The sequence below is a fragment of the Dendropsophus ebraccatus genome, chromosome 2, assembly GCF_027789765.1.
Source record: "Dendropsophus ebraccatus isolate aDenEbr1 chromosome 2, aDenEbr1.pat, whole genome shotgun sequence".
In the NCBI taxonomy this organism is placed as follows: domain Eukaryota; kingdom Metazoa; phylum Chordata; class Amphibia; order Anura; family Hylidae; genus Dendropsophus; species Dendropsophus ebraccatus.
Genome location: NC_091455.1, coordinates 51,262,143 through 51,286,480, shown reverse-complemented (window position 1 = coordinate 51,286,480; position 24,338 = coordinate 51,262,143). Strand labels below are relative to the sequence as shown.

General features: G+C 40.3%; 1 protein-coding gene across 1 annotated transcript in view; it reads right to left on the bottom strand.

The window, feature by feature from the left end:
• Positions 1–23,969, bottom strand: part of CYP7B1 (cytochrome P450 family 7 subfamily B member 1) — a 151,938-nt gene extending 127,969 nt beyond the window's left edge. The window contains exon 1 of the mRNA XM_069957535.1: positions 23,733–23,969. Coding sequence (XP_069813636.1) covers positions 23,733–23,812 — 80 coding nt within the window. The 5' untranslated portion in view covers positions 23,813–23,969. The remainder of the gene's footprint in view (positions 1–23,732) is intronic.
• Positions 23,970–24,338: the final 369 nt, after the last annotated feature.

Genomic DNA, 24,338 nt, shown 5'->3' with positions numbered 1-24,338 from the left:
CTCTATGTCAGCATAATCAATCGGGCTCCATAGAGCTCCATTATAAGCCTGACTGATCATGTGACACAGAGCAAGGAGAGGACCATGCTTAGCGCAGTCTTCTACCGGCTCTATCTCCTGATCTGTGTTTTATAATAATAGTGCTTTTATTTGTATAGCGCCAACTGATTCTGCTGCACTTTACACAGTTTGTCTCGCCACAAGCTGCGAAAAACAGCGGCAGCTCTAGGCATGGATAGGACTCTAAAGGGCATTTGAAGAGTGCTGAACGAGTAGATAGTTCTGCGATATATATTTGTGATGGTATGCTAAGCATAAGGAGAAATCAAACTGGTTTTCATATTTCGTATCTAGAACTTTTCTTAAAATCTGAATAGTCTACAGTACAGTACATCTAATGCAATACATTCAAAAACATAAGGCATCAACTTCAATTATATTAAAAAAGCCATGTACTGTACAGTATCATATGTAGTTTTTATTTTTATATACAGTATATGCCTAAAATTCTTACGTTTTGCAATAACAGATCTACTTTATAATTCTGTAAAGAGGTTGAACTAAAGAGTAGAAATGAGCGCGTGTACTTGTTCGCATATACTATTCAACTCGATGAGTACTGTACAGTGATCATGTTAAATAGAAAGTCCCCTCCCTGCATGCTTGGAGGCTAAAACTATCTAATAAACATGCAGGAAAGGGGCTGGAATATCCTGCTAGACTGCAACCATGTTGACTGCTGGTCTAGCCGTGATTGGCTGATCGCATCAGGTGACCTGGGTGTATATAGACCCAGATTGCCTAATGGTACTACTGTTACTACTACTAATACTGATAGTGGTACAGTATACTGGTATACAGCTAGCATATGCAGTTGTATACTGTGCTACTGTTTGTGTTATTGGGGTACACAGTAGGAGTACTAGAATTAGTCCACAACTAATCCTACTAGTCCTACAGCATAAACATAAGCATAATAAATACATGGACAAACCCAAAAGAATGTAGAAGAATTGCAAAACACCACAAGAAATATATATATATATATATATATATATATATATATATATATATATATATTATATATATCATACTTAAAGACAGTTGATCACAGGAAGCTGCTGACAGCAATGGAAGGATAAAGTGACACACAGGGTTAATCCCTATCCCCTTACAGCAGATACCATGGCCAGTATGATATGTCAAAGTTAAAGTGGCAGTGCCGTAAAAATATATATATATTTCAAATCAACTGGTTTCAGAAAGTTATATAGACTTGTCATTTACTATTATTTAAACATCTCAAGCTGTCCAGTACTTACAGTTTTAACTGCTGTATGTTCTGCAGGAAGTAGAGATTTCTTTCCAGTCCAACACAGTGCTCACTGCCGCCACCTGACAGGAACTGTCCAGAGCTGCAGCAAATCCCCATAGGAAAATAGAAAAACTTTCCTGCGTTACACAGTTTCTGTCTAGGACAGAGGGGGTAGCAGAGAGCACTGTGTTAGACTATATATATATATATATATATATATATATATATATATATATATATATATACTCCTACATTATTATAGAAGTATAATACAAATCTATATAACTTTCTGACACCAGTTGATTTGAATGAAAAAGAAGAATCACCAGAGGTACCCCTTAAAGGAGAAGTCCGGCAAAAATTTTCATTAAAGTATAGTATTGCCCCCCAAAAGTTATACAAATTACCAATATACACTTATTACACGAAATGCACATAAAGTGTTTTTTTCCATGCTCTTACTACTGCATCAAGGCTTCACTTCCTGGATAACATGGTGATGTCACTTCCTGGATAACATGGTGATGTAACGAGCCGACTCCCAGAGCTGTGCGGGCTGTGGCTGCTAGAGAGGATGATGGCAGAAGGATGCTTAGTGTCCCTCCAGTGCCCTGTGTCCCTCAGTGTCCCCCTGCCATCATCCTCTCCACAGCCACAGCCCGCACAGCTCTGGGAGTCGGGTGGTAATATCACCATTTTATCTAGGAAGTGACATCACCCTGTTATCCAGGAAGTGAAGCCTTGATGCAGTAGTAAGTGCAGGGAAAAAAAGCACTTTATAGGCATTTCCCGTAATAAGTGTAAATTGGGGATTTTTATGACTTTTAGGGGGCAATACAACACTTTAATATAAAATTTTGCCGGACTTCTTCTTTAAGGCTATGTTCACACTACGTATGTGACCGGCCGTTCCGTGACCGTTCCGTGACCGTTCCGTGACCCCGGTCTCTGTCCGGATCATCTCGGCCGGTACTTAAGTACCGGCCGGATGATCTTTCCGGCCGCAGAGCTCTGATGTGGGCGCATCAGCGTGCGCCCGCATCAGAGCTTCCCATAGCCCACAGTAAAACGAGCGGTCGGAGCCGCTCACTTCACTGAGTGAACTGACAGGTCTTTCTGTGGCCGTAATTCCCTGAATTCCGGCCGCAAAAGACTGACCTGTCATTCTTTTCCGGCGCCGCACAGATCCCGGACGGAGCGTATACGATGTGTGTACGCTCCGGCCGGGATCCCATTGCACATAGGCTATGTGTCCCACACCGCAAAACTACGGCCGTAGTTCTGCGGCGAGAACTACGGCCGTAGTTTTACGCAGTGTGAACATAGCCTAAAGTTACTTAAGCAGTATCCACATTCCTGGCTCCAGAAAGTGGTAAAGAGCAAGCATATCTGAACTAAAGAGTTATGCTAACATTAGATCTTTGGCCTGTGTCCTGGATCAGAAGAATATTGAAGCAGAAAGCAGGAGAAAGATTCAGCGTATATACAACAAGAAGCTAAGCGATACTCAGAGTGCACCAGAGACCTGCACTCACTCACTGACACATGACTACACTGCACATCTGTCCTAAAGACAGACACTATCTGAGTTAGTGACCCATAGGTCAGAGGAGCACATAACCTTATTCCATCATTATAGACTGTGACTGAGCTGGAAGATATCAGGGGGGAAATAATGTAGGTAAATATTGTAATCCTATATCTAATGCTATTTAGGGCAAAAATCTAAATATTGATGTTCATAAACAGTGTATTTCCCCTCAAAAATATAATTCCCCTGCTTTTCCTTTTCAAGCATGGAAACATTTACGTGACCACAGTATAATGCTTTAATGGGTAATGTAGCATTTTAAGCTAAAAATGTTCGCAAAGCATCCATACCTAAATATTTTACATTACATTTAGCTGTTCAGGCTCTAAGCTATCCCCGTCAGATTCACTAGGTTTCAAATACAAACATTGGATGAACTTCTCTTTAACATCCAAGAATACGTACAAGAAGGCAGTAGAAGCGATCTATGCATCATGCGATAAGCCAATACTTCAGCAGTCAAGAAGTACTATATGCATACACAGCCAAAACCTAGAGGAGCATAAAATTTACCCTACAGCTAAAAACTTTTATAAGTGGCACATTTTATTATTTAAAGAGGAGAAACATGTATTCTGCAGTAATGGCTATAACACATTGCCATGGTCTGGAGGACTCCGGCAGGCCTGTGACATTAATAGTAATAATTGATTTTACTGCCCAGCAAACCAGATGCCTTTAGTTTAAAGGAACAATTTGCAAATCATATCTGGATAGTGTGGACAGGAGCGCACCCTCATATAAACAAACCTCCAGGCATAGAAAATAATGGTAAGATGCAAGGTTTGGGCACAGGCTAAATTAACCAGCACTGAAATATGGAAGTAAGAAAATGGGGTCAAATCCTATAGAGAATAAAAATCATTCTAGCTGATTTGTAGTGGCAGAAAAAAAGCAAAATGGATAAGAGGGTTTAAAGACTGCAGCTAAAAAAAAAAAAGACAAAGTAGCTACAATGGTGTCAAATTTACGGCTCAGGCCAAGTGCTGTGACATGTTAGTATTATAATGACCAAGGGGGAGATTTAGCAGACCCTATGCAATAGGACAGGGGAGCAGTTGCCCATAGCAAACAATCAGATTGTAGCTTTCATTTTTAAAAAGGCCTCTGAAAATTAAATGTTTAAACCTGATTGGTTGCTATGAGCAACAAGGTTTGATTACACCCGCCCCCCCTTATCACACCTTGTTCACACAGTACATGGGGTTGGCTGGAGTTTTTTTTTTTTTTCAACGACAATAATAGCATAGTCTTCAGACCTATCCAAAATGTCAAATATACCAAAACCTTAAAGAGCTTTAAGTTTTGCACATGGATAGAACAGCACCGACGCAAGGCAGATGGTGCCGAGGTCCTTTTTTCCAATCAATTAGAATCAATGGAGCCGCATCATAGAGGGGCAGGGGTTTCCTCCCACTGGGGGCGGGCTGGCCCACCTCCAGCGCTTTACCCCCGGGCAGTTCCCAAGAACAGAACGGCGCCATGCGGGGGAACCGGGCCATGTTTTAAAAAAAGGACTGCAGCACCAGCTTCCCCGCACTGGCGCCGTTCTATCCATGTGCGTAACTTAATGTAAATGTACTGATGGTACATTTGCTTTAACAGAACCCTGGTGAATCTCAAGGGGTTGTCTGACATTCTTACCCTTGTTTCACACGTAGTAATAGTGCGGCCGTATGTACGGATGTAATAGTGCGCCCGTATATTTGAGGGTTCGTGTGTATGCTGTGAAGTATAGGATATGCGGCTGCACAGTGCACACTATGTATGAATCTACGGCCCTATCGTAAACGGACCCGTAAAAAATGAACAAGACCATTATTTGCGGCTGAATATGCGGCCGAGGATTGACAGGCGGTCCGTACAAAGTACTTCAAAAATAGCCGGGAATGATGCCGAATGCCGATGCCTCTAATAGTTACTATATTAAATTAATCAAAGACATTTTATTTGTAATCAAGACACTTTCGTTGATCAATAATTTATTTCTAACGAATCCATCATTTTGCAATTAAATATACTGTTAAAAAAAATAGATATATAAATAAATGTATATTTATCTATATATTTATTTTTTGACATTATATTTAATTGCACAATGATGGATTCGTTAGAATTAAATTATTGACAAACGAAACTGAATTTATTTCCAAGAAAATGTGTTTTATTCATTAAATATTAATTAGTACAGGAAGCACTATAAGCCGGTAATTCATATTCCCGGTAATAGAGCTTTCTGTACTAATCATCACTTTACTTTAATGAAAACATCAAATGTTTCTTCTAATTATGTTATCACAATAACATTATTAGAAGAAACATTTAGAATTATATGTGCGCTCAGCTGATTGGCTGTTCGGCTGAGCGCACATATAATGAGCCGGTCAGCAGTACAGTGACTTCATTGTGCTGCGGACCAGCGAAGAGGACACATCGGGGTGAGTATAGAGCTCTCCCCACCCCCTCCCCGGCACTGCACCCCTCCCAGCAAGGAAGGGGGGGTCAGTTAACCCCTTCCTTGCTGGGATGGGTGCAGTCTGACATCAGTCTGGCCCCCCAGGGGTTAAGGGGGATGCAGTACATCCTCCCTTAACCCCTTGGGGGTCAGACTGTAAGCAGCGATCTGTAAAGATGCTGCATACTGTAAGGTGCACAACACCGCTCACAATGATGGGTGTTGTGCTCCTGTTTGTGTGTTTTGTGTGTTTCTCCCTTTTTGTTTTTCAGATATCGGTATCCTGGGGATTACGTCGGATTCCGTGGACTACGTCGATGACCAGCGGTTGTTCTTTGAATTTTTTTTTAATAAAATGGTCAATGAGGGTTGTGGGGGTGTTTTTATTTGAATAAAAAAATTTGTAAACTTGTGTCTTGTCTTTATTTCTTTACTTTATAGACTTAGTAGTGGAAGCCGTCTAATAGACGGAATCCATTACTAAGTTGGGGCCTAGTGTTAGCCGGTATAAAATGGCTAACACTAACCCCCCATTATTACCCCAGTACCCAATGCCACCAGGGGTACTGGGAAGAGCCGGGTGCCAGTGGTCCCGGAGCGTCAATATTGGCGCTCCTGGACCGGGCGGCAGCAGGCTGGTAAGATTTAGGCTGGGGAGGGCCTAAACCAATGGCTCTTCCCACCCTGGTGTTACCAGGCTGCTGTCGTTTGGTTTTTAACCCGGCTGGTTATAAAAATAGGGGGGACCCTATGCGTTTTTTTTTAATTATTTATTTATTTAAAAAAAAAACGCATAGGGTCCCCCCTATTTTTATAACCAGCCGGGTTAAAAACCAAACGACAGCAGCCTGGTAACACCAGGGTGGGAAGAGCCATTGGTTTAGGCCCTCCCCAGCCTAAATCTTACCAGCCTGCTGCCGCCCGGTCCAGGAGCGCCAATATTGACGCTCCGGGACCACTGGCACCCGGCTCTTCCCAGTACCCCTGGTGGCATTGGGTACTGGGGTAATAATGGGGGGTTAGTGTTAGCCATTTTATACCGGCTAACACTAGGCCCCAACTTAGTAATGGATTCCGTCTATTAGACGGCTTCCACTACTAAGTCTATAAAGTAAAGAAATAAAGACAAGACACAAGTTTACAAATTTTTTTATTCAAATAAAAACACCCCCACAACCCTCATTGACCATTTTATTAAAAAAAATTCAAAGAACAACCGCTGGTCATCGACGTAGTCCATGGAATCCGACGTAATCCACAGGATACCGATATCTGAAAAACAAAAAGGGAGAAACACACAAAACACACAAACAGGAGCACAACACCCATCATTGTGAGCGGTGTTGTGCTCCTTACAGTATGCAGCATCTTTACAGATCGCTGCTTACAGTCTGACCCCCAAGGGGTTAAGGGAGGATGTACTGCATCCCCCTTAACCCCCGGGGGGCCAGACTGATGTCAGACTGCACCCATCCCAGCAAGGAAGGGGTTAAGTGACCCCCCTTCCTTGCTGGGAGGGGTGCAGTGCCGGGGAGGGGGTGGGGAGAGCTCTATACTCACCCCGATGTGTCCTCTTCGCTGGTCCGCAGCACAATGAAGTGACTGTACTGCGGACCGGCTCTTTATATGTGCGCTGAGCCGATCAGCCAATCAGCTGAGCGCACATATAATTCTAAATGTTTCTTCTAATTATGTTATCACAATAGCATTATTAGAAGAAACATTTAATGTTTTCATTAAAGTAAAGTGATGATTAGTACAGAATGCTCTATTGCCGGCATATGAATTACCGGCTTATAGTGCTTCCTGTACTAATTAATATTTAATGAATAAAACACATTTTCGTTTAAATAAATACAGTTTCTTTGTTCAATAATTTAATTCTAATGAATCCATCATTGTGCAATTAAATATACTGTCAAAAAATAAATATATATATAAATATACATTTATTTATATATATATTTATTTTAACAGTATATTTAATTGCAAAATGATGGAATCGTTTACATTTAATTATTGAACAATAAAAGGGACTTTATTAGACAGAAAATGTGTTTTATTAATTCAATATATTAACCATGAGAGACATCGGCTATAGTGCAGAGGATCGCAAACCCCGGTAATAGCGAGTCATGTAAACTGTGTTCCCTGCTTTCCCAGATGCATCCAGAGGTGTTTCCATCACTTTCTTAACATTTTATTTGTTATTTTTAGTTGAACCAGATTTCCAAGTAAATGACCGTATGTTTTGAGCCGCATGTCTATTTTTTCCCACGGCCGTAGTTTCACCCGCACATTTACAGCCGCATAAAAAATACAGCCGCACAGTTACAGCGTGTGAAACCAGCCTTAAAGTGTACCTTTCATGATGTCTCTTCACCCAATCAACTTGCAATCATCCCTGCCTGTGAAAGTACAGGTAACTATGGATACAACAACGTTGTGTCGGTTCTGTGCATGAGCCCCATTCTAAGTAGGGTATTTGAAAAATACGCAGTGTGGTTGTATCCATAGCCACCTAAACTTCTGGTGGCAGAAAAAGAGACTGCACACTGATAGTGGAGGAGACATCATGACAGGTACACTTTGGGCTTAATCTGGCTTTAAAAGGTTTCCCCAACATTGAAACCTCTTCTCAACTGTCTAGTACACTAAGATATATTGGTACATAAAGCTATTTGCCTACCGTTCTGTAGTCTTTCATGATTTTCTTTTGCTTCTGATACAAACTGTCTGCACTTCCTGTGTAATGTACATTCTCTAATATACTTCCTGTTCTTGCTATATACTTTAGCCAGGAATTCAGCCAACTCTGTCTCTCTCTGCCTTTTACCTATACCATCTTGACTATAACTCTGCTCACTGCACACATAAAATCCTCCGATATAGTAAAGGTGAGCTAGATTATGCTGAATTCCTGGCTAGAATGCACAACAGGAGCAGGAAACACTACAGAAATATACAGTAATAGGTTTCATCTTAAGAAAATGCTTTAAAAAGTAAGCAATACTGAACTGCCAATTTCCCCATAATCTTCGAGATCTTTTCATTATGATTACTGTCAGGTTCAACACACAAGCTGAAGCCAACACTGAAGCCAGTCACCACTGCATCAAGTTATAGGCTAAGCGGGCATCTCCTGTCTGTAAAAAGAGGTGCATAAGGATAAACTCATTGGTAACTGGGCACTGCCCTAACTGTAGTACTGGGGGATCAAGCAGTTGAGTTTTGCTTACTCCCTATATGTTTGCATTTCTGGACAACCCTTTAAGATCAAGAGCATTCATCATGATGCGGGCATACACTGTAACTGATGTGACTGCATTACAAATAGAAACCATCGTGCTAGTGTGAACAGAGCCTTAATGGGATACCAGGGTACCAACAACTGTGTAGCGACCATTATATTATGTTATATACTAAAACTATATTTTTTGTGTGGTATATAACTATTCAGTCCTACAAACACCAAATATCAAATGCCGAAGGTTCGGGTTCGGATCGACTCGAACCCGAACCCGGTTCGCTCATCTCTAGTAGTTACACAAGAGTGGCTATACAAGCGAAATAGAGAACAGAACTAAACAAGAGATGAGTATGTGTATTCTAGGGGTACTGTCCCTGGCATAATTTGGTAGCATCAGATGCATCGCCAGTAGGTATAGGCACCCAGCAAAGAGCACATCATCATTGTCTTATGAACAAGGATGGTTTAGGAGATGTAACCAAGATAATAATGGGCAACAATGGGCTTGAAGAAATGTGGAAAAACTGGAGAAATGTGCCATGTGCATGACAGATTTAGCATTAATGGCCTTGTGCATTTTTGGCTCAGTTTTGGGAACTGCAATGAAAGGGGCAGATGCAAAAATAATGAAAACGAATAAAAAAAACAAAATCCAGCCATAAACTAGCTGTTACTAAAAATTGCTAAACTGTGTCTGGCCATTAACAGGTGGAATTGTCCTGCCACATGATATACATTTTATGGTATGCAACATTTGCAAACAAAGTAGACAATTATCTGAAGTAGAAATTAACCATTAAGATCTTTTTCAGGTCTACTTGCCACAGTGCACCAGGAGGACAGTGCAAAAGGAGCAGCACAATCTCTGACACTCGCCCATGCTCCTTGCCTGGGAAGAGGGCCCAGAGATAGAGTGACAGGAGTGCCAGTAGATCTTATACGCCAAAGCCAGAAAATGAGGCAAGCTGAATTAAATTGTACAGAGGCAGAAAACAATAAGAACATAAAAAAACATATCCAAGGTCAGGACAGGAAGTAGTCCAACAGATAAAAACAATGTCACAACATGGCGACTAGCAAAATGCCGCCAGCACGAATGTTTTATGCAGAGTGTTATAGATCCCACATAGGTGATGCCAATTTGGCATCGGTCTTTCATACATCATTCTTAAAGGTGCTTTAAAGGTTAAATAAAAAAACATATTTTCAAAATACCTTCAAAATCTAACCTGTGGACATCCAACTGTTGCATGACTACAATTCTCATAATGCCTGGACAGCCAAAGTCAAAAATGTAAATAACACATGCCCAATAATAATCTCCTCTGAAACTTATTCAAGTTAAGGCTATTGTTCCCGCAAGGTAAAGATAAGGGAAAATAATGGGCATTATGGTAACAGAGCTTAACTGTGGGTCTAATACAGTGTCTGTTCCTGACAGCTTTTGGATCTGTTCACATTGGGTGAATTTGCTGCGTATTAACAGATGGAGCATAAACAATGTATTAGTACCAGCAAAGTAGATGAAATTGAGGCTATGTTCCCAGGAACAGGAAAATGTGGGCCGTCTTTCTGGACAGTCGTCTGGGCGGCCATATGTTAGTAATGATGGCCGCATATAATGATCGTCATTTTGCCATTGTGGGAACATAGCCTCCAATAGATCTTATGTAAACTCTAAGGCTATGTTCACACAAAGTATTTCTTTCAGGTTTTTTTTTAAACCAAAATCAGGAGTGGAACTGACAGGGCAAAATGGAAAGAATCGCAAAGTTTCTGTGTTTTCAATCCACTCCTTGATACTATGTGTGAACATAGCCTAAAGGAGACCTCCACATAACCGATCTGCAGTATCAATTTATGTAAATGTGCTGCAGATTTATTGTAGATTGTTTTCACAGGGGAAATAAAAACCCCAGAATAAATAGACGGTGAATGTATTGTTGCATAGGAACTCCTTAGGACATGTTCACACTGTATTTTCTCTGAGACAGATTTGAAAAATGTGTTGTGAGAAAAATAGGTGGCATTTAATCTATTGATGAGGATTCTGTGGAGAAGCCAGGGTAGGTAGCCAGGATATGGATTAGGCTGATTGAACCGAACATATTCTGCTGTTTTTTCTCAAGATGAGGCAGGAGGCAAGCATGATAAGAACTTTATAGTTACATAACAGATAGGCTAAAGTAGAAAAGTAGCATCTTTGTTTGATTCAGCATACATTGCATTTATGGGTACATGTCTCCATTCACAAAAAGGGATAAAAAGTTAAACCAGACTTTTTCAGGGTGAGTTTCAGTTTTTTTTTTTTTTTTACAGGGAATGTGGGAGATATAGAAGATATGCAGCGAGAAGCAAATTAATGTGAACAAAAATACGTCCCTACAATACAGATCTGGTTTCACTTATATAAATCACAAATGCTGATCCATGAAAGCAACGAAACAGTAACAGCCAGCATGTAGAAAGAACAAGTTCCAGTTCACAAGTTTATTGAAACACGTGCACCTGCTGGTCCAGGTTGGAAAAAAAGGAAGGTTAGACAGGCACCAGAAAACAACAAAGTTTCAAGTGTGTTTGTCACTTTTGACTTGTAGAAAGTTTTGACTGGTCGGGGTCTGGGTTTTTAGAGCTTCACTGATCACTATAAGGTAAAAGCAGTCAGCTAAGGGCCCTATCACATGGGACGATTATCGTGCGAAAAATCATTAAATCGTTTGAATTTAAACGATAGTCTTTCTGGTCGTTCTGTGTAATTGCAGGCAATGATCGAAAATCGTTTGTATGTGGTTGATCGTTTATTTAGATCTGAACCCCAAACTATCGTTAATCATTCGCTAATCGTTTGCTGTAATTCCACGTTCGTTCGCTCAAGTTCCGTGTTTTTTCACTAATCGTTCAGTGTAATTGCACATTGTTCATTGTTTTTCTGGGATCAGAAGGAATAAACGATCATAGTAACGATCGTAATAACGACCATAGTAACGATCGTAACCAACGATTATCGTTCTGTGTAATATGGCGAACGATGTCAGGTTAACGATAAACAATCTCGTTTGCGATCGTTTATCGTTAGTCGTTAAATCGTTAAAAAACGCTCAGTGTAATAGGACCCTAAGCACTTCACTGCCCAGATCGCTGGAGTCTATCTCGCTGGACGAGATGACCTCCATTACTGACAAGTCAAAAGTTTTTTTCTAAAAACAGAGACAATCTAAGCACCCCCCCCCCCAATGACATGACAACTATATCAAAATACAGGAGAACAGCACAATGGTTAGCCAAAAGTGGGGGGAGGGGGGTTTCCCTTTTTAGAAATAGACAGCTATGTACCTCTACTCACATGTGGTTGGCGGAGCTGTCTGTCACCCCCCTCCGCCATTCTCAGAAGTGGAGGTGGGATGGCTCAGCCAGGGACCTGAGGAGGATGTAGGAGAACACAGGGGGAGTGCAGAGAAGTAAGAATATGCTGTTTGTTATGTTATCTCACTTAATTTTGCATTCAGGAAGAAAATGAATATTTAAAAAAAAAAATGAGCACAATGGTGTGAATAGCCTTTGCCTTTTATGTTAACAAATCGTTTTAATACTACCAAATATTTAACAGTTTTTGTCTTTTTTTTTTAATCTTCAAAGCTGCCTAATAGTAAATATAACGTCTTAGTCACCAACAAAAGACATAACATGTGTAACCAATTTCAAGTTTGATAGCCCCCAAGACATTTATTATATTGCTCTTCAGCATTTCCCATGAACTATAGACTTGCAAACAAAATAGTTGGAACATGAGATCATGGTATTAAATAAACTCTGGATGATAAGCAGATTTGCATGATCCAAAGTCCTAAGAGATACCAATTGCTTGGTAATATTTCTATTTCTGAGTAAGCAGTTCTCAGTTGTGTCATATTGTTCTGCAACAAAACCCACATTCTGCGATTGGATTTTGCTGTGTGGACCTACCATAGGACTACGTTCACACAGCGTCTAAAATGAAGGGCATCATTTTGATGTCTGGCCGCCCGTCAGAGCAGTGACAGCTGCTGGTACATTATTTTAGTTCAGGTGGACTAATTGGCCTTTGGGTGTGTCTTTAATTGAAAAGTCAATTAAACTTAATAGTTAAAAAAATGGTGAAAGGCTATGTATGGCTATGTTCACACTTCAAAAAAAGAGAAAAAGACGTCCGTTATTGCCTCAATTTAACTGACTGCAATGCAATGCATTAAAATCAATGAAATGACGGAAGTCCCATGCACACAATGTATAAAATGACTGACGTTATCTGCATGGACGTCAAAATAATGATAATGACAATTATTTTTGGACGTCTATTGCAAACAGCGGACATAACTTTTTTGTTTTCACACACAGTTTTTCTTTTTTCACTGTCCTTTCACCATTTTTACTATTAAATTTAATGTACTTTTCATGTAAAGACACACCCAAAGGGCAATTAGTCTACCTACACTAGAATAATGTACCAACAGCCGTCATTGCACTGACAGGTGGCCAGATGGCTAAGTGACGTCCGTCATTTTAGACTCAAAATTACTTACGTAATTTTAAACAGAGCTGAAAAAACATTGTGTGAACATAGGCAAAAAAGAAAAACTGTGTATGAACAACAAAAAAATAACGTCCGCTGTTTGCAACAGACATCCGAAAATAATTGACTTAATCATTATTTTGACGTCTGCGCAGACAAAGTCCGCCATTTAATACATCGTGTACATTAGGCATCCGTCATTCCATTGACTTTAATGCATTGCATTGCAGTCAAGTAAATGGATGCAAAAACGGACGTCTTTTTAAATAGAAAAGGCGTCCACCTTTTCTCTTTTTTTTGACATTGTGTGAATATATCCTAAGGGTGCTTTTAAACACTGTAGCTAGCAATTTTGGTAAAGATAATTTCAGGCAGGACCAGGACTTGTCCTTTTAAAAAGTGGCAAGCCCAGGTGTAGCCCAAAAATATCAATAAATAGCAGGGGCTATCTACAGCCACTAGCACTTATTATTCACTGTAAATTGCTGCACCTGGGCTTGCCACTGTCTGTTCACATATAACATTTATTGCACATTTATTAGCAATATTTTGCTGTGAATTGCGCAATTCATGACAATGTCATGAACCGGGAGCCTGAGAAGCAAGCAGGAGCATGGCCAGGTGGTGTATTTGCTGACGGTATAAGTGGGAAGGAGCTTTACATCCTCTCAACGGAATGAAAAATCCACTTCAAGTATGTAAAGCCATAGTAAATGACAGGATACAGGATCGCAGCAAATTTCACTACAGAACATATTTGTTAAACACAAAAGACAAAATTAAGTGTAAAGACAAACATTTTTGCACATATGCAAAATGTGCAACTTTTGTATGCCAGAATACTAGCTTACAAGCCTTAACAAATCTCCAAATCCCCCCATTGTGTTTACTACTGAAAGAGCAATTGCCTGCCATTCAGGCTTCACTGTGCAACAGCCACAATACACACCCTGGCAGAAAACAATATTTGAGTACTAGGTTCCACCCACAAAATGGTGATGCATGCCATGAAATGCCAGGAATTTCCCCTCACATGTTGCCAACTGCACTAAACATATAAAAGCAACAGATTTATATTTTATAGATAGTCACAGGTGTTTTCCCAGGATTCTTGCATTGATGCACCATCCTCAGAATAGCCCATCAGCACCTACAACTCCAGCATATACACAATGAAGGAAACCAACAACACCACTACACAATGGACAGAGGTATCTGTGTCTGGCCCTGTTCATTGTGTATATGCATCTCTGCTAAACAGCTGATGTATAGAGCTTCCAGGTGTCGGCACCCTGCAGATCAGACATTGATGACCTCTGAAAATGCCACACTGCAGTATGTAGTTACAGACAATGTAATGCAACACATACACACTTTCGTGGAGGGTGTTTTACACATATTCACTTTCACCCTCCTGCCAAGTATATCTAAAGTACCAGCACTTCTGACAGTTCTGCAGTTAAGTTCTGTTATCAAGCATCCCTTAAGCCCTTCTGAACTGAAAAGGAACATTTATACTAGCCTACATCAAAACCTCCATTTACTGTATATTGAAGTGACACGGTTGTTTAAAAAAACTTTTGACGTTATAGACACATGTCAAAAGTTTTGATTAGTCCGGGTCTGTACTGATCGGGAGAATCACTGTGCTAAGCGTCATCCTCTCATGGCTCTGTGTCATGTGATCAGTGGCTCCGAGTGATTGTCTATGTAAGTTACATGGTATCATGTAGCACAGAGCGGGAAAAGGGCGCGGTCTCCCCCTGGCTCCTTCTACCGATTGGTATGGGTCCAGAAACTCAAAACTTTTGACACGTCTCTTTGAAATAAGAAACAGAAAGTGCAACAGCAACCTACAGATGCTAGTGCTTGCTGTACATACTCCCCTCGGTGTACACATGATAAACACCTGCTCTATAGATATTTAAAAAATTTGGATCTTAGCAAACTATTTGATCAAACAGAGTGTACCATGTCACAACGTTAAGGTGTCCTCAGAGACAAGGTCCTACTCTAGCATTCTCACACTAGCAGTGGCCTCTCCTGGGCTAACAATAAGCCTACAACTGGGCAAATAGGATCCAAATCGTACTAATTGTACTTTGCAATGACAGGCTGAATTTTTGCATAAAGTATACTGCGAAACCAGGAAAAAATTCAATGTGTGGTAAAATTGAACAAAAAAACGAATTTCTTTTATTTGGGGGGTATTTGTTATTACGCCATTCGCCCTGGGGTAAAACTAACTTGTTATGCTTGTTCCTCAAGTCGTTACGATTACAACGATATGTAACATGTATAACTTTTATTGTATCTGATGGCCTGTAAAAAATTCAAACCATTGTTAACAAATATATGTTCCTTAAAATGGCTCCATTCCCAGGCTTATACCGTTTACGGTGCGAGATCAGGAATGTGATTAATTAATAGTTTGGGCGATTAGCAAACATGTTTATTTATTTACTTATTTACTTTTATTAAAAACATGGGAAAAGGGGGGTGATTATGACTTTTATTAGGGGAGGGGGCTTTTAACTAATAATAACACTTTTACACTTATACTAGAAGCCCCCTGGGGTTAGGGTTATTTCCCCTGGGGGACTTCTAGTATAAGTGCATTGATCTCTCATTGAGATCTTTGCTGTATAGTTATACAGCAAAGATCAATGAGATCGGCACTCGGATGCTTTCGGCTGCTGCAGCCGAAAGCATCCGAGTGCCGATCCGGGATCAGCGCCATTTTGGCGTAAACCCCGGCCGGCACCAGTCACGGAGATATGTCCCTAAGAGGTTAAACTTTTGCACACCACTGGGACTCCCAGTTGGACTCCATCGTTCTTCTATGTTGAAAAGTCAGTATTTGGGATTGCTGGCAAGCTAGCGTGCATTCATACCTCTACTAGTCTATTTTTAAACTAACTTCTCTAGTGCTTGTGTTTTTCGAAGTTATTCCACAAATGTTGCCTTTTTTACTTTTTGTTTTTTAAACTCCAAGTAAAGCTTTACGCTGCAGTGCGATAAGAGAACAAGTAGTAATAGTAACAGTTTTCATTACAGCTACGGTTCCTCGATAGAAGTCAATGTGTAAATAAACATGCCTTCATAACTGTGCGGTTGTGTTACAGCCTGTAAAATGTTAAAGAATCTATCCACTTTCATATAATTTTTCCCCTGGTTTCCTGGTGGTAAAAACTAAAGTGACAAGATGCCCAAATAACATCCTGTGTGAATAAACCAAAAAAACTATACAAAACTGAGACACCCATGACTAAGGTATATAAATACACTTCTATAGGTCCCCATGATACAACACACCATGGACGCAGTAGACTCCTAACAGTAGAGGATTGAGGACAACCCTAATTGCTATTACACTTGAATACTATTACAGCAAATAAAAAACATTTTGTGTCAGATCCGGTGTTTGGTCCAGTAACTTATTATCCCATTCTTCACATTATTCCAGCCACGGACTAACTACTTGCAAGGGCTTTAGCTGGTAATTCCCTATTCTCTCTTACAAAGTCAGTTCTGTGTGGAACAAAGAGAGATTGTATGCTGCACAATCTTAGTGACTGTTCAGTGTAAGGTTTATGCAGGAAGCATCCTGAACCCTTCCTATCACATATCTGCCTTTATTTCCCACAAAAGACAGGAAAAAAATAACTCAAAATGACATTAAATCACTGGGTAACATTGTCTATCAACCTACTTACAGACAATTAACACTTTCTATTAAGTTTTGACTATCGGGCCTCAATGGGGAAATGAAACAGATTGATTTCCTAGTTCTTAGGATTTTAATGGGCAACCATCACATGTAAGGAATAAGTAAAGAATGGGCAAAATATATATAATGTTAGATGCCAGTAACTGTCACTGTCCCTGTTACATGTGTTAGGGTTCTATTACATGGCCTAATCATAAAGTATAAACGAGGACCAATCTGCTAGATTAGTGTTCGTTTATTGAGCAATTAAACGGGCTGACTATCAGGCAGCAAGGACTGAGCGGATATCGATAGCGATGTCCGTGCAGCCCTTGCTGAGTATACAATAATAGAGTACTTACCTTACCATGTTCCTTGGTGTCCTCAGACCTTCCCCTCTCTGCAGCTGCAGCTCTGTTCCCTTCTGTTCCGGTCTCTGTACTGACAGGCTGCTCAGCCAGTCACTGGTCTTGGTCCTGTCTCGATCAGTGATTGGCTGAGCGGCCTGTCAATGGTGAATCCAGAACAGAAAGGAACAGAAAGCAGAGCTGCAACTGCACGAACATTGCTAAAGATCGCCACACTCGGGCAGTGTATGGGCTCAGTAAGCGAGCACCGATCTAGGAGTGTCACACTCATTTACAGAATGTCATGTGTAATAGGGCCCTTAGAGATGAGAGCTTGGAGCAGGACCTGCTCCAGCAATGCATGATTTTTTTTTTTTCTGGAAATGCTGAACTATCCCTCTACATTAAGAGGGGCCATTGTTTTTCCAAGAGTGATATGGACATCATGTGATGTCATCATTGGAATTATATACCACTTTATTGCTGCAGTGCTGTAGTTACAGTATGCTACAGTATAGTTATAAAGCCACAACTCAATGACAGAATAACCCTAACTAGATAGGCATGTTAACTTGGCAGGTAAAACTTACGAAGGGAAAGGGTTAAGGCCTACTGATCTGATCTAACAAGTACAGCTCTCTTACATTTTGGTATTCAAATTTTTGCTAAACTTCTGTTTGTCCCCCCCCCCCATAAAAAAAAAAAAGAAAGAAAACAGAAAAGTTGCATATGGTAATTTACAGATAAAGAACAACACAACATTATAATCCAAGTGCACTGCTACTCATGTCATTCTCATAAGCAGCCCCACTCATGTCCATAGGTTGTGTTAGTTTTTTGCAGTTGAGCCTTGTACCTATAACGATAACGATACGTATTGTGCCTAGCCTTCTAGTGCAAAGAAGACAGAGGGTTAGTTGCCTCCTTTTCTATGTATTTGCCCAGTGCATTCTATTCTGACCACTGGATCAGTTAACATTTGATATTATGTATTTACTGAACAAGCACAAAGGGCACCAGGTGCAGAGGTTTATGAAATGCAATAGAGTGAAGTAAAATAGAGCCAAGTTCAATAGACTTTGTGAATGCAGATGGTTTTACCATTACTATTAGTTCTTTTTATCGTTTCATTCTTAATTCATAATTTATTACAGACTGTTACAAAGTGTTTACACACCTTTTAAAGTGAAAAAAAAATGTCCATTATTTGCTAAGGATGGACATAAATAATGATCATGATGATTTTTTATAGCTGTTAATATCAAAAACAGAAGCTTTGGCTATGTTCACACAACGTTTTTTTCAGCTCCGTTTTAAATGACGACAGTTATTTTGAGTCTAAAATAACGGACGTTTTTCGAAGCCTGGCATCCCCTTGACTGGTGTTTGCACATTATCTTAGTTTGGAGTTACTAATTGCCCTTTGGTTGTGGCTTAATTAAAAAATCCATTGAATTTAATAGTAAAAACGGAGAAAGAACGGTGACAATAGAAGAACTGTGTGTGAACAACTAATACAAAACGTCCGCTATTTGCAAAAAACGTCTGAAAATAATGTTCATTATTTTGACGTCCGCGGCATAAACGTCTGTTTTTCAATGCATTGTGTGCATAGGACGTCCGTCTTCCCATTGACTTCAATGCAATTGCATTGAAGTCAGTTAATTTGCTGCAAAAACGGACGTTTTTTTAAATAGCGAAATCGGACGTTTTTTCTCCATTTTTGACGTTGTGTGAACATAGCCTTTCACTGACTGGTAGAGTTAAAGGGAATGTGTCATCAGAAAATGACTAATTAAATAAAATAATAATAATAAATAAATAAATAAATTAAATAATAATAATAAATTAAATAATGTTTTTATATTAAACATATTTTTAAGATTTTTTTGTGACATTTTTCTCTAGTTTTTCATTTTTCCCTCCATATTTTAAATAATTCTGATATCTTGCAGTTTTCATTCTCAGCACTGGGCTAAAGCCAAGCTGAGACTTCCTGTTATGTTTGTGGTGATAGAGGAGGCTGCTGTAAAGTGATCTGCACAGAACTACAGCGACATGTGACGCCAACAGATAGAGGAGACCATAGTAGCTCCCTGTGGAATTACCTCTCTAGAGGTCACAGAGGACGCTCAGTTATGTTTCACATTCATCTCAAGGGGACAGACTTTGTCTATTGGCGTCTATGTCCTTAAGGCTTGCTGTAAAGCATGTCACTAAATGCTGTTAAAAACAGCTCAGGCTAGATGGCAGCCCCCATAACAAAGTACAAAAAGGGAAATAAAAAAAATACTGTCAGAAAATAAAAACAGATCAGAATAAAAGAACAACTTCTAGTATGTGCCTCTAATCAGTAAAAGAAAATCTAGGCGACACATTCCTTTTAAAATGTCCATGTTTTAGGTAACTCAGATTTTTTTTAAATCAGAGATTATTGGGTTTAGTCTAAAGGCCCTATTACACAAAGCGATTATCGTCCATATTCGGCCAATAATTGTCTTGTGTAATAGAAGGCAACGATCAGCCAACATGAATGATGTCGGCTGATCGTTGCTGTCGTTTGTCTTTCAATATGTTAATAGACAAACGACCAGGGTAGCAGCTCCGTGGAATAGGAGCGGCGGCAGCTGACCGCTGCTATCCTCTATGGGCTGCCCGGACAATCTAGCGATCACCCGGGCAGCCATCCTCCATCTCCCTGCGGCCCCCCGTGTACTCCCCTGCTCGCTGTCAACATGTGTAATAGCGCCATCAGCGAGCGGGGAAAGAGGAGCAAACGAGTTGACAGCGCTCATTTGCTCCTCTCAGTCGCCCTGTGTAATACGGCCTGTGTCAGAGAAGATCATCCCAGCCGGTACTGCAGTACCGGCCGGATGATCTTCACTGCCGCTGATTTCGAATGTGGTTGCATCAGTTTGCATCGAATTTCCCTCTGCACACAATGGAGCATACAACCAGAGCTGTACGCTCCATTGTGTGCACTAACAGGTTATCTGCTGCTGCTATTTAATGAATTGTGGCCTTAGAAAACTGACATGTCAGATTGTGGCAGCACTGCTAGGGAACCCGGCCGGAGTGTATACATTGTGTATACACTCTGGCCGGGATTCCCTCAGCTGCAGCACAACGTAAGTTCCGTAGTAATCACGACCGTTGTTGCCGATTTGCAACAATGGCTGTGATTACTTTGGAACTAACCTAGTGTGAACATAGCCTAAGATATTATTTTGTTTCTCTACAAACAATGTAGCTTTTACTTTACACAATTGTAGAAATTTTACCCAAAGAAAACAATGTAAATCTTAACCAATGGAAATAGAATACATATGATGCAGGTTTGTTCAATGTCCACATTACCCACTGATATCATGAACCTGTGCAGTACACCCTTTCTGAGGTTAAAGGGGTTATCCAGTGCTACAAAACACATGGCCACTTTTGCCCCACTCTTGTCTCCATTTCAGGTGTGGTTTGCAATTAAGCTCCATTTACTTCAATGGAACTGAGTTTCAAACCCCACCCGATCTGGAGACAAGGGAGGGGGAAAAGTGGCCATGTGTTTTGTAGCACTGGATAACCCCTTTAAGCTCCATTAACTTCAATGGAACTGAGTTTCAAGCCCTACCCAATCTGGAGACAAGAGTGCTGCAAATGTGGCCATGTTTTTGTAGCTCTGGATAACCCGTTTAATGCAGCCCCTTTCTCTTACCAATGAAGGTAAGGCAGAACTCATACAGCCCTATGTTATATATGGTACGGTGTCTATTCCCGACTATGTGCACCACTGATCTGATATAATAAACGTGCACAAATTACAGAGTTTATTTTGTTTGGACAAATTGTGACGACTATTATTATTGCTAAACTAATAGACATTGATCATTTTTTTGGTTTCTCACATACTGTATGCCAGACTTGTAATATCTCTACCTCGCCAGCTAGGTACTGCATGTCCCGTAATGCAGAGACCTTCTGTACACAGTTCTTATAGTGAGTCATATTCTCAAACAAGCAAAGACTCGTTTCCAAACACAATTAAGGAAATCCTGTGACATCACAAGAGACATTGGTAATCTGCATTACAGCTCCACTGTGTGTTAACACGACTAGAAGCAATGCAGCAATAGATAGCACATCTGCAGCTGTCAGACTCATATCATTAATCACTAAAAGAGAAACCAAAGTAAAATAAATCAGCAAGTTTCTATAAACTTTCTATACATAGTACAACATTTAAATCTTCATGCCTACCTACAATTAATCCTGAGCCTTCAGATAGATCACCAGTACTCCAGGATGTATTTCTGCTTGAAAAGAAGCTGTCGTTACTTTCATGCTGACTGTAACATGAGCAGTGTTAGGGGGCTGATTCTTGGGGCCCACCGCACAGTTGCTGTATGTAAAAAAAATGACTTTTAGGTCTCATAAATGCGTCTCATAAATGTGTGCTTGTACCATTAGCGTATTGGCACAGAGGCACATCTTGTCATTTTGCCACGTTCGCAGCCAGTCAACCACAGAGACACAGTAAGTGGCTAAGTCTCTGATAAAAAAAACACACAAAAGGTGGCCCATGGGGAAATTCACCTGCTCCTCTCCGGGCCAGTCCAAGCCTGACCATGACTCAAGGAGGCAATTGCTGCAGCTTCTCAACTTGATTGATAGATCTCTCTTTTTTTGTAGAGGGAGAGATCTATTACCCCTCCTAAGTGCCCAGAAGGCAGATAAAAGGGAGTATTATGGAGCAATGTCATCAGATAAGTCCAGTCCATACTTAGTGGTGTCAACTGCCATATGCAACAGGCACCACTGCTGATTACCACCAGTCATTTAATCCACTAAATGCTGTTATCAACAGCTATCAAGGCATTTAGGGGGGTTGTCTGGCAGGTGCCCACCCTGTCAGATCACCGATAAGGACCCTCATGATGCAATAAAGGTGTGCCAATTGGTTGTGAAGGCCTCTGTGGCTCCCATGTTAACTCTAATAACAACCTGCCTTAGATAAACTCTGCTAGTGAAGCACCAATTTAACAGATCAGTGTAGTGTAAAAACACTACATTGAGCTATATAAGCAATCAATTTATTAATAAATAAATAAAAAATCCCCCCCCCCCCAATAAAAATGTAGAACATCCCTCTTCTCCCATTACAAAGATAAAAGAAAGTCTAAATACAAAAACAAACAAAATAAAATGAATTTGATATTGCCACTCACAGAAATGTCAGAACTATTAAAATATGATGGCATGGATCCTGTACAGTCAACTGTGAAAAAAGTACCAAAGCAGAATTGCTGATTTTTGGTCTCATTTACTATTTAAAGGGAATCTGTCACTAGGTTTATGCTGCCTTAAATGAGGGCAGCATAATCTAGGGACAGAAATGCTGAACAGAATCTGTTCAGCCGTTCTGTTTAGTCGTTCTCCTAATATGTGGGAGAATGGGATCCCTGCCGCAGCCCTCCCCCTACCATCCAGCTTCTGATTGACAGTTAACTGCCTATATACAGCATGGATAGATAACTGCCAATCAGCAGCTGATGCGCAGAGTTTTCTGATTCTCATAAATATCCAGGAATACTGGGCTTATAACATGCTTATACCAGAGAGGTACTGAATCAAATATGCCACACATGTCAACAGAACATTATATGGAACTTGGCAGCACTTTCATGCTACTTAATCATGAGTCATTGGGGTGGTCCCTGCACCCTTAGCCCACCCACCAGCTCTATTTAACAGATCCCTTGCCATTTGGGTATAGGAAGAGATCAATCAATAAAGGCAGACGGGGCAGGGAGAAGCCACTGGGCCCACCCCAATGACCAGTGCTTCAGGCAGAATTAAAGAGATGACAGGTTCCCTTTAAACATTTTTGATAATTCAAGGCCAAACTCTAAAATAATCTGGGATCTTAAAGTCCACGACCAAAAGACTAAGCAGAAATAGTTGGATATAAACAGGCTTTAAGAAACATACCAAGTAATATATTCCTACATGCTATCTGAGGTTATCTTGTACATCTTTCTATGATCATCCAATAATCTAGAACATTTGCTAGTCCAGTACATATCAAAGGAATGCTGTATAGTAATAATATCTGTATAATCTCCGCAGTTAGGGATTATCTACATAATCAGATCATTCTGACATCATAGAAGACAATTCTATAAAGCCAGTGCTGGACTATTATCTGGACTGACAGGGTCAGATTACTCTCTACTGGCAGCGTGCTCCTTCCATTGTTAGTTGTCATTAGTTAGTTGTGCTCCAAATAAAAGGTAATATGCGTAGACTTTCAGTAAATTGCCTCAGCTGCTGCAGATCTTCTTTGATGAAAACTTTTTGATCAATTATTGCGGGTAATAATTCACACTGTCACATCTGTAAAGTTTTACAGCAGAATACCCTTCCACACTATTTCCTGTTTTTATAGCTCTAGTGATAGAAGATGACAGCCAGAAGCATAGTGAGAAGTCAAGGTGCAGGCTGCTGTGAAATACAAACACTTACCTCTTTCTTTTTAGCATAAACGACAGTAAAATGGAAACAAATAACGAAAACCCAATGAGAAACTGTAGTTCGTAACTCATGGTGCTGTTGAACTTCACCCCGAGCTGCTCCCTAGACTGTAGTTCTTTTATCCACACTTCACTCTGATACAATACAGTTTTACTAAACTTTCTCCTGTACTCTGTATAGGGGCGTGGAATTGATACTGGCACTGCGAGAGTGACTCCTCCCAGGCCATGATTCCTTCTCAATGAAAGCACTGACAACACAAGGAATTCCACACTCTGCATGCAATAAACTCATGGCGACTGTCAGGAAGAGCCCAGATTGTGAAAGAACTAAACTTCCCAAAGGATTATGCTGGGACAAAGTGCATGCTGGGACGTGTAGTTTTATCTTGCCTCGGTCTGTCTGCTGTAATGTAGGATTAGGGGCTACACTCATAGTGCAGCAATGTTTCTGTTTCCCTTTCTAAACATAAGTAATTTTAGCCTTAGCCTTTCAGGCTCTTAACCCCTAAGAAACACAGCCATAACTTCTTTTTTTTTTTTTTAACCTATGAAGCCTTATTTTATGTTTATTTTTTATGTTATCCTTCATTTTTTT